Below are 15,381 nucleotides of genomic sequence, written 5' to 3' on the forward strand. Positions count from 1 at the left end.
CCATGCCGGAATGCGCAATCACATTACATCTCATTGATTTGTCCCCCATGCGTTGTTTCACCACAAGTATGCATGACTCTTGTGTGACATTCAGCACCCTGTGTATCCCGCCCGCTGCCAAATATCAAATCAAAATCCAATCTGCATCCAACGCGCTTTGTGGCTCTCAGTTTATCTCTGGCGCCTCGCCTGTTTCTCCCTTTCCTCCATTCTTCTCCTCCTCCTCTTCTTTGCAGCCGTGTTCTGCGGTGACCCGGGCACCCCGGCCCAGGGGAGGAGGGAGGACCGGGGCTTCACCTACCTCTCCTCAGTCTCCTTCTCCTGCTACCCGCCCCTGGTGCTGGTCGGCTCCACCAGGAGATACTGCCAATACGACGGCACCTGGAGCGGCACGCAGCCCTCCTGCATAGGTGAGGTATTCGTATGGGACTAGGATGCTCTTCAGGTTAAGGCATTAGCTATTGTGTATGCATTTAGTGTACGATATTGAAACAGTAACAAAGATAGGGGAGAGTGTTGAATTGTGGTAATTGGCCCTGGTGGGCTTGGCCTGTGGCCTCGTTCCTACAACCAAGAACACAACCTTGAGTATGGTATAGATTATTATACATAGTTGATACTATTTTGACAATAATATCAAACATTAAGAACAAGCTTTGATTCCCCCCCAAATATTTCCCATTGCTACGCAGTAAAAATCCTTGCCTGTCCATTCATTATAAGCACTCATGGAAGTCCTCTCCTCCAATCACAATACATATAGAACAGTTAGTTTTCACAAACCATATTATTACCTTATGAAATTTAAATCTTGTACATTTTATGTCCTCTGTACTGCTCTTTTCTAAAAGCAATAAGCCTCTTGATGCAATGCTGTCCAGAGACTCCGCTTCACATATAAGTGCCTGGCAATGCGTCTTAATGTAGCTGCTCTAAAAACACTACAAAGACTGGCTTGATGTGGCTTCTTGCTCAAGTGAAACCCCTTTTTCGATGATGTAATTCATGGAGCTCTTGAACTTTTTCTGCCTCAGACCCAAATGAGAAATGGAGTGTCGCCCTCGGGGACTCGGGCTCATGAAAGTATATTAATTTTCTTGTCATTTGGGGACCCATCAGTGACAAGCCTGTGACCCATTTTGGGCCTGCATGGCCCATAGCCTGAGGAACTGGGATGTAATGGTGAATATGTACTGTACTGCACTGTGAATGTAGATTTGTAATGTGTGTTGATTTGAATTGTGACGCTTCTGTGACGGTTCCAACATGTTGTAGGCCTGCAGTGTGTGAGAGAAAATAATGACCCAGTGACTTTGAACTGCCGCAGCCTATATAATTGACAGTTAGCGTTTAATGGATGAACACAATGCACTTGACTCACTGGGTGATAATGTAATGAAACACAGCCTTGGCTGCAGACTGTTGGTAATTGATTACAGTAACAGGGTGTGTGCACTGATAAGGCCCAAGAGCTTGTCATTGTGTTGTAAGCTGCACTGAGCAGGGATACTGAGCTGTGTGAGATCACACACGGCCTTACTAATGGATGACTTTGTAGGATTTATGTCTGTGTGTGTGTCTGTGTACAGGGCTGTCTGAAAGTACTCATTTAGAGCCCTCACTCCTACAGTCAGTATTTCACCCCAGGTTCTGTCAAAAATATAGTGTTAGTCTATAGGTGAAATACTGTATCTGTATAGTGTCTCCTGGGTGCATATCAAATGGCACTTGCTTTTCTATGTTTTGACATGAGAAGAAGAGTTATCATAGAATTATCGTCTGTGTGTTTTTCAGATCCCAGTCACACTACCTGTGGAGACCCTGGCGCCCCCCTCTTTGGAAATCAGAACAACAGTCAAGGCTACCAGGTGAGAATACATTGGTCACAGAATACAGTACAGTATATGCATTTTTGTATTGAACATACATCTGTTCATAGCCTTTCAATGCACCAATTCCTTACGTGCTACACCTGAAAAAAAATAAAAAAAATAACCCAAACTTGTGGTGTTGGCATTATTTGGGACTTATATAGTTTGTATACGTGTGCCTGCGTGTGCATGACCATCCACATCCCTAAGCCAAAGACAAACATCTCTGTATGTCCTCTTCCAGATCAGCAGCACATTGTTCTTCAGCTGCAGGAAGGGCTACCTGCTGCAGGGCTCCATCTCCCGCACCTGTCTGCCCAACCTCACCTGGAGCGGCTTCCAACCTGAGTGCATTGGTCAGTACACAGTCTCTACATATCGCAGACGCATACTGTATATACCGGTACTCACTGTAGCCAGGCTTGAAACCTCTAGCAAAATGTTTGACGCCTACACGCTGTTCTCCTCCACACTCTCCCTTGAACTCCCATCTCCACCATGGCTCTTTCTGCAACGCTTCCTGGTCAACCACATCTTTCTCCCTCCTCTGTTACTTTGTTTCTCTCTCATGTTCTTTGTACAGCCCACCACTGCAGCCAGCCGGAGCTGCCAGCCCAGTCTGATGTGAGTGCCATCGAGCTGCCGTCGCTGGGCTACACGCTGATCTACACGTGCCAGCCTGGATTCTACCTGGCCGGGGGCTCGGAGCACAGGACCTGCAGGTCCGACGGGAGCTGGACCGGGAAGCCGCCTCTCTGTGCAGGTGCAGACACAGATTCATTCATAGAGGAACACACAGCGGCAGCAAGCTTCAGTTGGTGGTACCAGTGGGCTAACTCAGGTTTTGACAGAGGACGCTTCGGAAGTGAATACTGAAAGCTGTAGTTCCTCGAATGGCCACTTGAGGCCAAAGGGAGGCGTTCCCCGTGAAGCAACCCCAACTCCACCTTTTATAACACGGGGGGTGAATTTTTATATACCTCGCCTGTTTAGTAAAATAAATGATACAAAAAAAATTGTGTTTTGGGGGTGAATGACAGGTTGCATGTCCAGTGATCACGCAGCTTGCAGATCACGGACCAATAGCCGGAGCTGCAGCTCTGGGAGCCCTGGTCTTGAGCCATCTTGTGCGAACTGTGCAAGGACACCAAGATGGTGACAGACATACGAGGCTTCCAAACACAAGTCCAGAAACCAATGGGTGACATCACACTGACTCCCATATTTTTATGGTTGGTAGCTCCAGCTGAAGGCCTTTCGGCTGCCAGCAGGCCTGGCCATTCCATAGAACTCAACTTTGTTACAGCATAAGGGACAGGTTGAATTGGTTTATGTTATGTTATGTTATGTTATGTTATGTTATGTTATGTTATGTTATGTTATGTTATGATATGTTATAGTACCGGTATATTAAATTAAGTTAAGTTTCAGTTTTAATTTTGTTTAATCTGCCAAGGTATCTTGGCTGGCAGCCAATTGGCCCAGAGCCAATTGAAGATTGCTGCATCTGTAGAAAAATAAATCCAAGATACTGAGAGAGAGAGAGAGAGAGAGAGAGAAACACACACACACACCCACCAAACCTCATAAGACTATGCAAGTGAGTGCAGATGCCCACCCACGTCTCCAAGCAGGCAAATACATATTCCAAACACTTCCTCATATTATCATGTGCAATTTGCATCAGCGCTGTTTATTCAAACCACTGGGTTTTGGTATGGCTGCTGCGAGAGTCGGCGCTGGCTAATGTTGGGGAATGGGGGATTGGGCTAATGTTGATGAATGGCTCTGTTAACACTTGCTTATTCTCAGACACACGCCAGGGGTTAGGATGGCCCATCCATCACACAATTACACCACACGGGCACGTGCGCACGGGCCAGACACGCGTACGCACGCACGCGCGCGCTCGCAAACACACGCTGAAACATTAACAACGGTGCAAAAACCTGATTAGGCCAATGCATCCCATTGATTAGGTTAGCAGAAGCACCTCTTATAAATGGCGAGGCGGTGTTAACAAGGTCTAGCAGACAAATAGACTGCCATTAAGACACCCCCAGGCATTGGCCTAAATACATATAGGAAAAATAGAGTCATCGACACACAATTATCTAGGCTAGATGAATGCTAATGGCTTAACGCGAAGGCTGTGCGAGGGGGATATCTGTGCGATGGATTCCAAAGCGAGCTGTTGCTGAAATATAGCGCGTGGCGGGTATTTTTAAGGCCCTGCCATTAAGAGTGAAGGCAGGAGAGAAAACTAGCCTCGGCGCAGATATCCAGGATATTAACAGCACCTGTGGGCACGCTGACGGAAGGCCAGCTCACTGACAGCTAATAAAGCACAGCACTCGGGCAGCGTGTGTGCGTTTGTTTGTGTGTGGTGTGTGTGTGTGTGTGTGTGTGCGTGCGTTTGTGTGTGTGTTTGTTTGTATGTATGCGCACACGCGTCTGTGTAAACGTATGCCAGCCGATGCACCTGCTCATAAATTACCGTCAGTATGCTTTTCCTGGTTTGTGGTTTGTGCGTGAAAAGGCCTGATCTCTCTGTTTGTTTGCGTAGGTGGGTGTTTACTACTGTGGCGTATTTCCCTATGGGCAGTAAAGGCATTATTAAAGTGCCTCCCTTTGCAGCCGGGAAAGTCTGTGTGTGATTTAGCCCCGGCCCTGCAGGGACGCCCCATAGGCGGCCGTTTGTCAACTAGAGTCGGGCCCTGTCGCGGGCCGACCCCGCTCCGGGCCTATTTGTGTAAGAGGGGAGACAGGACGTGCTGATGATGACTTCCTCCTCCCGCAGTCAGAGTCAGTTTATTTACCATTTGATGTAGAAAGCACATTGGAATTTGGGTGTGAAAGCACATAACAAATGACACCAACAACATGTAAGGCAGTATAGGTAAAAAAAAAAAAAAAAATAATAATAATATTAACACATTCACTGCCAACAACGTGTAAACACGTTTTCAGAATCCAGCTGTTGACTGCCAACAACGTGTAAACACGTCCTTGGCATCGATTTTTTTTTTTTAACGGGGGGTTGTGCATCTAACCCTTTTACATATCTTATATAAGTATTGGACGTGTACAACGTGTACAACCCATTCCACCGACCCACTAAGTGGCGACAAGGAAGTAGGAAGGCAAGCAAAAAGCAGTGTGATCCATTTCCATTCTCATGAAAATGGATTGGCGGAGGCGCTTTCGTTTTCGCGTTGATTGCTGGCGGTGCGGGATTGCAAACTTGCATCGTGGATTGCGGATGGAGCACACTTTGAGGCACGCAGCGTAAATATGACCAGAGTCGCAGGGGCTTCATCGGAGCTCTCGGCCAGGGCTCCGGGAGGCGGGCGAGTCCAGCCGGGCTTCCTCGGGGAGCGGCCACGCAGACAGGCACAGCCAGGCACAGCGGCAGCGGGGCAGTGAGGCTGGTGACAAGCAGCAGGCCATTTTGCCTTGCAAAATAGCACCAAATTGGAAACAGCCATAAAAGGCTTTTAGAATGGGATTTTCAACCCATTCTTTTTTGTTTCTTTTTCGCTCTAATTTAGAGTAATTTAATTTCTATTCAGAAATTTATTTGAGAGGTCGAGAGTATGAGAAAGTGAATTTGCACAGGTAGGAAAGTGCTTGTTACACGGCGCTGCAGCCAAGAAGAACGCCCACGGAGGGAGGAGTTGAAGCAACTCTCCCTCTCGCTCTCTCTCTCTCTCTCTCTCGCTCTCTCTCTCTCCCTCCCTCCCTCTCTCTCTCTCTCTCTCTCTCTCTCTCCCTCTCCCCCTCTCACTAGGATTAAACCTAGTGCGTCTCCCTCCCGAGAGGGAGGGAGAGAGAGAGAGAGGGAGGGAGAGCGAGAGGGAGGGAGAGAGAGAGAGAGAGAGAGAGAGAGAGAGAGGGAGGGAGAGCGAGAGGGAGGGAGAGAGAGAGAGAGAGCGAGAGGGGGAGGGAGAGAGAGAGCCAAAAATGAATGGTTAAAGTGACTGTTCTATCCAATTTCACAAAAAGCCGTTTATCTCTGAATATTTTTTCTGACGCTAAAACCATGCTGTATTCAACTGCTAATGCTTACATAACGACTAACTCTACAAACTAACTCTTTTAGACAGAGAAAGTACACATTCTATTAGTACTTTTGAGATATTGTATGTTCACAAAGTCCAAGCTGAAACGAATCCTCGGCTCTTGTAAAATGAGCCAGAATCCTCAAAAAACGGCTTGGCAGAAGCTACCTACAGCAAAAAAAAACGGCTGGCAGTCAATGTGTTAATACAGAATAAAGAATAAAAAGAGACAAATCCACATGTGGATAGGCCCGACAATCACCTAGCTCAAATTTAAAGTGCATAATTTGAAAGTGCATATGCGAATATAGCAGTATTGCATCGATAACGGTATAAGACATCTTATACAAAAAAAGGCAAAAGAAGAACATGGGCTAATTATCTAGACAAGTGCATAGATCTAACATTTGGAGTAATCAGAATGGTTCAGACTACGCACTGCACTTAGGAAGAAACTTTGCAAAAATGAGTGGTGGAGCATTTAATAGAGCGATAGCGTCTGGCCAGGCGGAGGAGATCAAAGAAGCTGGTGGCCGAATGACCTGAGGGGTCGCTGACAATATTAGAGGCATGACACAAGTCTAGAGCTATAGAGCTCTTCTAGAGCCGGCACATTGACTCCGGTCATCTTGCGAGCGAGGCACATCACTCTGTTTAAGGATTTGCGCTCCTTCACATTAAGATTTCCAAACCGTACGCTAAAAGAGCTCTTAAGAATGCTCTCAATTACACAACGATAAAAAATAAAGTAGGATGTGGCTATTTTGCACAAAATCCTCAAGTTCCCTTGCTGCTGTTGGGTTCAAAGGAGGAAAATGTTTCTTTTTCATCCCTGAGGCAAATAATTAGTCTGGCTATATTCCAGGGTGAGCCTGTGGACCAGATTCTGACTGAATGATGTTCTGCTTTCTTCTGCTCTCCAGCTGATAACCGCCCGAGTGGCAAGAGCCCAGTGGGGACCGTGCAGGAGCCGCCGCCCAAACTGCCAGGTAACACACGTCCTCCTTAACATTCCCAACTGACTGTTTTCTCATGTGTCAGTAAGTCTCAATTTCCTTTAGTGCTTCCATGTGTTCCCCAGCAAAATGAGGAAGTTGAATTTGACTATAATTTAATTAGACAGTATCTCAATAGAAGAGAATCACTGTTACCCCCCCCCCCCCCCCACATACAGTGCAGACCGTTAGAATTCCATGATACAATTCAACAACAAAAGTCTACCTAAATCTATGTACCTGAAAAGTTTACATTTTCTGGTTGTTGATATGAAAATATTTGACAACAACAATGGCCTTCCCTCTCTCAGTGCCAGGCGGTGTGTTTGCTAAGAACTCTCTGTGGCGGGGATCCTATGAGTACCTTGGAAAGAAGCAGCCAGCCATGCTCAGCATCAACGCCTTTGAGCCCTTCAGCAGCCGGGTGAACGGGACACTCATCGACCACAGCGGGGTGGAGCTCAAACTGGCCGGTCGGTACACCCACACCACAGCAGGCACAGCCCAGGCCCTCAAAACACACTCAGACATTGACATTGGATGAGGAAAATCCACAGGATTAAACTTCATCACAGTGTGCTAAAACAAATATTGTGTAGAAGGACAACGTGGATGGGGCGCCACACTCTCTCTAATTGCCGGTATGCTTAAGTGGCACCCATCCATTTTGTACTTATGTACTTATGTGAATTTGCCTCATCAAATGTGACTGCATTAGTCTGTTTTGTACTTTTACATGATTTCTGTGGATGCACCTCTGCTCCTGTTGAACCTGCACACTTTAGCTGCACTTTTTAAGCGGCGCAGCAGCTTCTAAATGACGTGTTTGTCCGTCTGTCCGTTCTAGCATGGAGTTTCTAACACAGGATGTCAGTTTAAGCATGTGATGACCATGAGTTGTAGCCTAGGCCCCTCCCCCTGGCTCCACAAGCCGGTGGAGCACGAGAAGTCTATAGCCTAAGCCCCTCCCCCTGGCCCCATGCTCCACATCGGCATGGGACCTAAGGAATTTCATTCCCCATTCATTTCCCCGTAGACGTTTCGTAAAAAATCCTTATGGGTTTTTACTTGCACAAACTAAGCGATTCAGCTATATTCAGAATCACGGGAGACCGTAGAACATTTCACTTTGTTTTCTTTTGGTCTGAGTGAAATGTTCTATATGGTCTCCTGTGGGTCTGAATATAGCTGAATCGCTTAGTTTGTCCAAGTAAAACTCTTTAAATAAGGATTTTAAGAAACGTCTATGGGGAAATGAATGGGGAATTCACTTCCTCAGGTCCCATGGGCAATCTCGCCATGGCGAGACTTTGGCACACAATGGAGAGAGGGACTCAAACCCGCTGAAACACACATGCAGACACGCGCACACGCGCACGCGCACACACACACACACACACACACACACACACACACACACGGCTGAAATAAAATCAGTCTCCTTGCTTAGCCTCAACACACGGCATCTAGTGTGCTAAACCTGCACTGCTTATTTCACAACCTGGCTGTGATTTATTTACACAACTTCCACAATCCCACTCTCGTATTCACAACAATCGATACATTATTGCAATAGTGAAGCAACACTGCTATCGCATAGTATATTTTTTAACATATTATTTTAGATTCTAGATGTTATTTTATCTAGTGTCTTCTAACACATGAAGAGACAGTTTCAAAATGCCCCCGTCTGCCATTTTCCATTGTTTGCGCAGGTACATATAAGAGGGAGGAAGCCCAGCTGCTACTGCAGGTCCACCAGATCAGAGGCCCCGTGGAGATCTTTGTGAACAAGTTCAAGATTGACAACTGGGCCCTCGACGGACACGTGAGTGCAAGATCAAGGGTCACCAATGCAGCACCTCTCCCACACGCGTAGCGCCGCGACATATGGTACATCTAAACGGCAGATAACAGCATGGGAACTGTACCGCCAGGTAAAGTCAGGCATACTATCCACATGTGAATGAGAGAGGGCAATTCACAAATATGCACGGGCACACATGCACACTAACCCTGTCACGCCGGGGAGATGTAGGGCCCACAGAGACTTTTCTCTTTAATTAAAATGTCAGTTAAATCATTGGCTGGTAATCAGGACTCGACAGGGTCCCTCCTCTCCCCTCTCCCATGTTATCCCCTCACCTCAGGCACCTTCAATGCAGCACACTCCAGATATCATTAAAAAAGCAGGTCACGGGTGTGCGTGCGCACGTGTGTGTGTGTGTGTGTGTGTGTGTGTGCGTATCTGGTTGTGTGTGTTTTTTTTACGTGCATGTTTCACAAGATACACAGCACAGAGGTGTTTACGAGCAAACGGTTCTTGTGCACAGTGGGAAGTTCCTCCTCTTGGGTAAGGCGTGTGCGCGTGGTCGGGCGTGTCTGTTTGTGCTTCTGAGCAGAAAAACGTCAAGTGTCATATTAAATGTCAGCCATAAGAGCCCCTCTCAGCCCCCGTGACATGATATTTCATCTTCTGCTGACACTTTGATGATACGCCCCTTTGTGAAGCCCAGACCTGACGCACACAGAGTGCATCTGTCCCTTCCATCCCCCTCTCTCTAGGTGTCCTACATCTCCTCATGCAACTCCTTTGTGTCCCTATCTCTCTAGGTGTCCTACATCTCCTCGTCCAACTCCTTTGTGTACCAGGGATTCGTCCGAGGAAAAGGCTTCGGCCAGTTTGGTCTCCAGAGACTGGGTGAGTGAGCTGTCCATTCGCTTATCGAATCCACCATGACCAAACCGTCTTCTGGGGCCTGTGTGCTTTTTCCCGCCTGGATTTTAGGACTGCAACTAACGATCATTTTCATTATCGATTAATCTGTCGATTATTTTCTCAACTAATCGATCAGTCATTTGGTCTATAAAATGTCACAAAATGGTGAAAAATCCCAGTCACGTTCCCCCCCCCCAAAAGCCCAAGATGACGTCCTCAAATGTCTTCTTTTGTCCTGACCAACAGTCCACAACCAAAAGAGAATCAGTTTACTGTCATAGAAGACTAAAGAAGCCAGAAAATATTCACATTTAAGAAGCTGGAATTAGATCATTTGTTTTTCTTAAAAATTTGTCTAAACGATTAATTTATTATACCAAACAAAGTTGCAGATTAATTTCCTGTCGATTAATCAACTAATTATTGAAACTCTCCTGGATTTCTATCCTCGATGTTAAAGAAAAAAATATTTGTGTTGCATCCGTAAAGCTTAGCCTCGGGTGCATTTCTTTTTCCATGTAGGATTTCCGATTTTGTCGTTACAATTGCGAAACACTCCTCGAATATATGGCTGAGAATTCAGCAAAAGCAGCCTAGACGACAGACAGTGCACCAACAGAAAAAGCTCGCACACATGATGGACAGAGAGAGACAATGCATGCTGTTTGTGTGTAGCGTGTCACTGCCTGTGGAGGCGTTGTCATATCCAGTATCTCCACATCTCATCGTCTGACAGTAAATATCAGCCATCCTTTCTCCCATGTCATCCTTTGGTACTCCAGCATCTTTTCCTGCCATGCTGCTACAGGTGTAGAGCATATTTTCCTGCCATGCTGCTACAGGTGTAGAGCATTTCATCTTTTCCTGCCATGCTGCTACAGGTGTAGAGCATTTCATCTTCTCCTGCCATGCTGCTACAGGTGTAGATCATTTCATCTTCTCCTGCCATGCTGCTACAGGTGTAGAGCATTTCATCTTTTCCTGCCATGCTGCTACAGGTGTAGAGCATTTCATCTTCTCCTGCCATGCTGCTACAGGTGTAGAGCATTTCATCTTCTCCTGCCATGCTGCTACAGGTGTAGAGCATTTCATGTTCTCCTGCCATGCTGCTACAGGTGTAGAGCATTTCATCTTCTCCTGCCATGCTGCTACAGGTGTAGAGCATATTTTCCTGCCATGCTGCTACAGGTGTAGAGCATTTCATCTTTTCCTGCCATGCTGCTACAGGTGTAGAGCATTTCATCTTCTCCTGCCATGCTGCTACAGGTGTAGAGCATTTCATCTTCTCCTGCCATGCTGCTACAGGTGTAGAGCATTTCATCTTTTCCTGCCATGCTGCTACAGGTGTAGAGCATTTCATCTTCTCCTGCCATGCTGCTACAGGTGTAGAGCATTTCATCTTTTCCTGCCATGCTGCTACAGGTGTAGAGCATTTCATCTTCTCCTGCCATGCTGCTACAGGTGTAGAGCATTTCATCTTCTCCTGCCATGCTGCTACAGGTGTAGAGCATTTCCTCCACAAAGCCATCCCTATACAGCCTTCTTCTTGAAGCATGTGACCTAGAAATACCCTCCAAGTGATCCTCCTGGCTGCCACTTTGTTACAGTCAGTCTGCAGCCAACAAATCCTTACATCCAGACTCCTCCGCTCTGAATGGCTGCCGCAGTCTCATTCCCCGTGTGTGTGTGTGCGCGCGCGTGCGCGTGTGTGTGTGTGTGTGTTTATTTCTTCAATGGTTTGATAGTTCTGCCCCCACAATAGAAAATACTCCCCACTCATCTGTCTGAACGGAGGAAACTATTTGAGAGAATGAAAGATGAAGCCTGAGAGAGAGAGACTAAATGTAAAAAAAAAAAAAAGAAGTGAAAAGGAAAAAAACAATTGTGCTGTCAGACAGGATGATGTCACATCAAAGCATTGGAGTTAAAACATCATGTCTTGCATCATGTGGCATGTCTTCAATTTCAAGTTTGTCTATGAAGCCCACAAAAGTTGGAATTAATCTCATCCCCGAGTAAACGGCTGAGATTGCGGAGTGATCTGCTATAGGTGAAATGAAATGTGTACCCGTGTGCTCTCGCAGCACTAAACTCTCCACTGGCCAGCAGTGGCGCTTAATTAAGAGAAGCCATTTTTCTTTGAGCTTTTGACAGCCTTAACCTCGCACTGTGAAGTCTCTGTGGCTTACTGTGTTTTAGGTGGAGGGAGAGGGAGAGGGTAAAGACGTTTATGAGATGCGCCTGTGTGGCTACGTTCACAGCTGCCGAAGTCCGAGTCCCCCCCCCCCCCCTCATGTGAGACAGATCACATGTTTTATCATCTTTGTAAACCAGCAAAAAGCTGCGTCAAGTCACATTTTTTAAATTCCAATATGGGCCACATGGATATGTGCTTCAAAATCAGATTCCAAGGCACGCTGCTTACATGAGGCTTGTATTTAAACACTCAAATCAGACGTTGCCAGTGTTGTTATGATAATAAGTAAAGTCTGCATCACAACGTTGGTGCCCACAGCAGCTGGGCTTCTGTCCTGGACCCATATGCCTCTCCTCACAGAGGTAGAGTTCTGTCCTGGACCCATATGCCTCTCCTCACAGAGGTACAGTTCTGTCTTGGACCCATATCTCCTCACAGAGCTACAGTTCTGTCTTGGACCCATATCTCCTCACAGAGGTAGAGTTCTGTCCTGGACCCATATCTCCTCACAGAGGTAGAGTTCTGTCCTGGACCCATATCTCCTCACAGAGGTAGAGTTCTGTCCTGGACCCATATCTCCTCACAGAGGTAGAGTTCTGTCCTGGACCCATATCTCCTCACAGAGGTAGAGTTCTGTCTTGGACCCTGTATGCCTCTCCTCACAGAGGTAGAGTTCTGTCCTGGACCCTGTATGCCTCTCCTCACAGAGGTAGAGTTCTGTCCTGGACCCATATCTCCTCACAGAGGTAGAGTTCTGTCCTGCACCCATATCTCCTCACAGAGGTAGCCTACAGTAGTAGAAGCAACAGCCACTAGAGCAGATGATTCAAGGGCTTTGCCATTTTTCTCTTTCGTGTCCGCGCTGCCGACAACTTTCCCAATAATTTAGCGTATCGGACGCCCTTCGATGTCAGCTGGAAGGCTCGCCCGCATGGAGAGCAGGAGAAAAGCAGGTGTGATAGCTTGTGTTATTGTTACTCTGCGCAGTCATCGCAAAATATCACAGTTGGGCAGCACATTTGGAACGGGAGGTATGTGGTGTGATGGTAGCATATAAAGTTATGAAAGATATGAAACTCTGCTGTAATGGGAAGTCTAGCTCAGCAGCAGCCCCCCCCCCCCATCACCCACACTGATTGAGCAAATAGTTCTTTATTAATACAGAGGACTGGGGTTGGTGCCAGGACATCCACGGGTGTACAATATGGGTGTTTGCAGTCCTGGAAATAATCCTACTCAATTTGTGGACATTTTTGGTGGTGTGTGTGTGCGCGTGCGTGTGTGTGCACACATCCGGCAGGGGGTTGATTGGCCCACTAATTGAGTTCCTTCTTGTTTGTCACTTGGCCTTTATTGGAGCTTTCTTGGCATTCTGTGGTGAACAGGTGGGCCGTCACTCTCCCATTGTTGCCGGTGCAGACGCAGACCTCCACAAATCGGAAAGTGAATCCGAAATGACTTAATAGCTGTCGGCCTTTGAGGTCAATTAATTAAGTCATTGTTAAGATGGAAGTAAAAAAAGAGAGAGGCATGAAATAAATAACATAACATCACCTATTATGCATAAATGGAGCACTCCTAACTCCCCTCCTCTTCTGCCACACTAATTCAGTTTCTTTCTCTTTCTTTTTTATTCTTTTGTTCAATTGGCTGGGCGGATGGTGGATAGGATAATTTTCCTGCTTTTCGATTGTGCCATTATTTCATTCCCCCTTTCCCCTACCAATGAAGTCATTACATTACTGAATAAATGTTGAATTAAATCTCTCTTTTTTTCTCTCCCTGCAGAGAGTTTAGACCCCAGCAGAGACAACCCAGGCTACAGCAGCTCAGTGGCAGCAGCCATCCTAGTGCCTTTTATAGCCATGATCATTGCGGGCTTCGCGCTGTACCTCTACAAACACCGGTAAAGCCCCGCCCACCCTCGCTATATTACACGCTACTGCATCATCTGCAAACAACTTGATGACACACTTGGATTGCTTAGAAGCTGGTGTTGCAAGGAATCTCTTTGATTTTTTAGCATTTTTTAGTTGAGGGTTCACAGCTTAGTTCCCCTCTTTATTATAATACATGAACCTTGTATGGATTTCTTCAAACTGCTTTTGACATATTATGTGACACGGTCTGGTGAAAGACATATTATGTGACACGGTCTGGTGAAAGGCGTAACAAGTAGGCAACCGTGAAATCGCACAAAGATTAAAAAAAAAAAAAAATTAGACCCCCCCCCCCCCCTTTTTCATATTACGTTTAGATGTTGAAGAACACACTCAATAACAACAGTATTAGGATCACTAAATACCAAAACACCAGTCCCTGTCACCTACTGTATACCTTAATCTAAACAAATCACTTACTGTATTTATTAGTATTGTGTTTAATTATTTATTCTGGGTGGACTTGTATTCATTTCAGAAGAAGACCCAAAGTCCCCTTCAATGGCTACGTGGGCCATGAGAACACCAACGGACGGGCTACGTTCGAGAACCCCATGTACGACCGCAACATCCAACCCACCGACATCATGGCCAACGAGACAGAGTTCACGGTCAGCACAGTGTGTACAGCGGTATAGCGACTGCTTCCTCCGGAGGTGAGACTCAAACGCCACCAACAGTTAGCGTTGGCCCGTCACAGCTCCGGGTGTCCTCTGTTTCACTCTTCTCTGAAAGGAGTTGAGAGAATTGAGAGGCTCCGTTCAGCTGTGCAGAAGCCCTGAAAAGTGCATCAGTGTCTTCACCACCTTGCCTTAACCCCGAGACAGACAGACACACACATTCAGCCAAAGCACCAAAACTGCTGAAGCAACAAGACACATTCTCACAATCCAATTTCTAGCTCAACATTTTACAGCTTCCCTCAAGGAGCTCCTAAAGGGTAGAAAACTCCACCTCTGCCAAGAGTCATTTGTGATTGGATTTCTTTAGCTACGTATTCTTTGATCTGTCTCGTATTAATGCATCTAGTTTGGTCTGTTATTATATTATATTATATTATATTATATTATATTACGGTATATTATATTATATTATAAAACGGCTCTCTCAAATCAAGCAATCTGATTGGTTCACAGCCATTGTATAATTCCAGTAACCGAGTTCAATAACCCATGGCCATGGGTTATTGGTTGCCATGGCAACTCTCTTACTAAAAGGCAGCGCTGCCTCGAGCTTTGTGTTGGGCTTTCCAGAAAGCTCTCAGCTTCTCAGCAAGCGCCAGGATTGGCCAATGTCAACTTCAGTCTCCAGAACGATCCAATCAAATCAGCCGCACGTCTATCTTCTTGCTAGAGGTCCCGCCTTACAGTAGTGTCAAAACAAAAAGCTACTCGCTTGCAGCCAGACGCATGATGGCGCAACTCTCTTAGGCTTTGGTTACCTCAAAAACAAAATGGCGGAGACAACTTTCAGATCCTTGTGAATCGATCTTCGCTTATAACTTTACTAATACTTCGCAGAAAATGATGTTTTGTACAAGAATAGACGCGGGCTAATGTCTTAACCCCTCTCTCGCGCGCCCTCACTCTTAACCCCGC

At 46.3% G+C, this 15,381-nt stretch overlaps 1 protein-coding gene across 1 annotated transcript in view; it reads left to right on the top strand.

Moving 5' to 3' along the window:
• csmd2 (CUB and Sushi multiple domains 2) overlaps positions 1 to 14,421 on the top strand; it is a gene marked incomplete at both ends in the record, with an annotated part of 345,949 nt that extends 331,528 nt beyond the window's left edge. Inside the window, 10 exons of the mRNA XM_083645747.1 lie at positions 237 to 410; positions 1,795 to 1,868; positions 2,116 to 2,227; positions 2,455 to 2,634; positions 6,856 to 6,921; positions 7,239 to 7,400; positions 8,643 to 8,755; positions 9,541 to 9,628; positions 13,632 to 13,749; positions 14,262 to 14,421. Coding sequence (XP_083501873.1) covers positions 237 to 410; positions 1,795 to 1,868; positions 2,116 to 2,227; positions 2,455 to 2,634; positions 6,856 to 6,921; positions 7,239 to 7,400; positions 8,643 to 8,755; positions 9,541 to 9,628; positions 13,632 to 13,749; positions 14,262 to 14,421 — 1,247 coding nt within the window. The remainder of the gene's footprint in view (positions 1 to 236; positions 411 to 1,794; positions 1,869 to 2,115; positions 2,228 to 2,454; positions 2,635 to 6,855; positions 6,922 to 7,238; positions 7,401 to 8,642; positions 8,756 to 9,540; positions 9,629 to 13,631; positions 13,750 to 14,261) is intronic.
• Positions 14,422 to 15,381: the final 960 nt, after the last annotated feature.

Source organism: Poromitra crassiceps, assembly GCF_964638095.1.
Source record: "Poromitra crassiceps genome assembly, chromosome: 11".
Classification (NCBI taxonomy): domain Eukaryota; kingdom Metazoa; phylum Chordata; class Actinopteri; order Beryciformes; family Melamphaidae; genus Poromitra; species Poromitra crassiceps.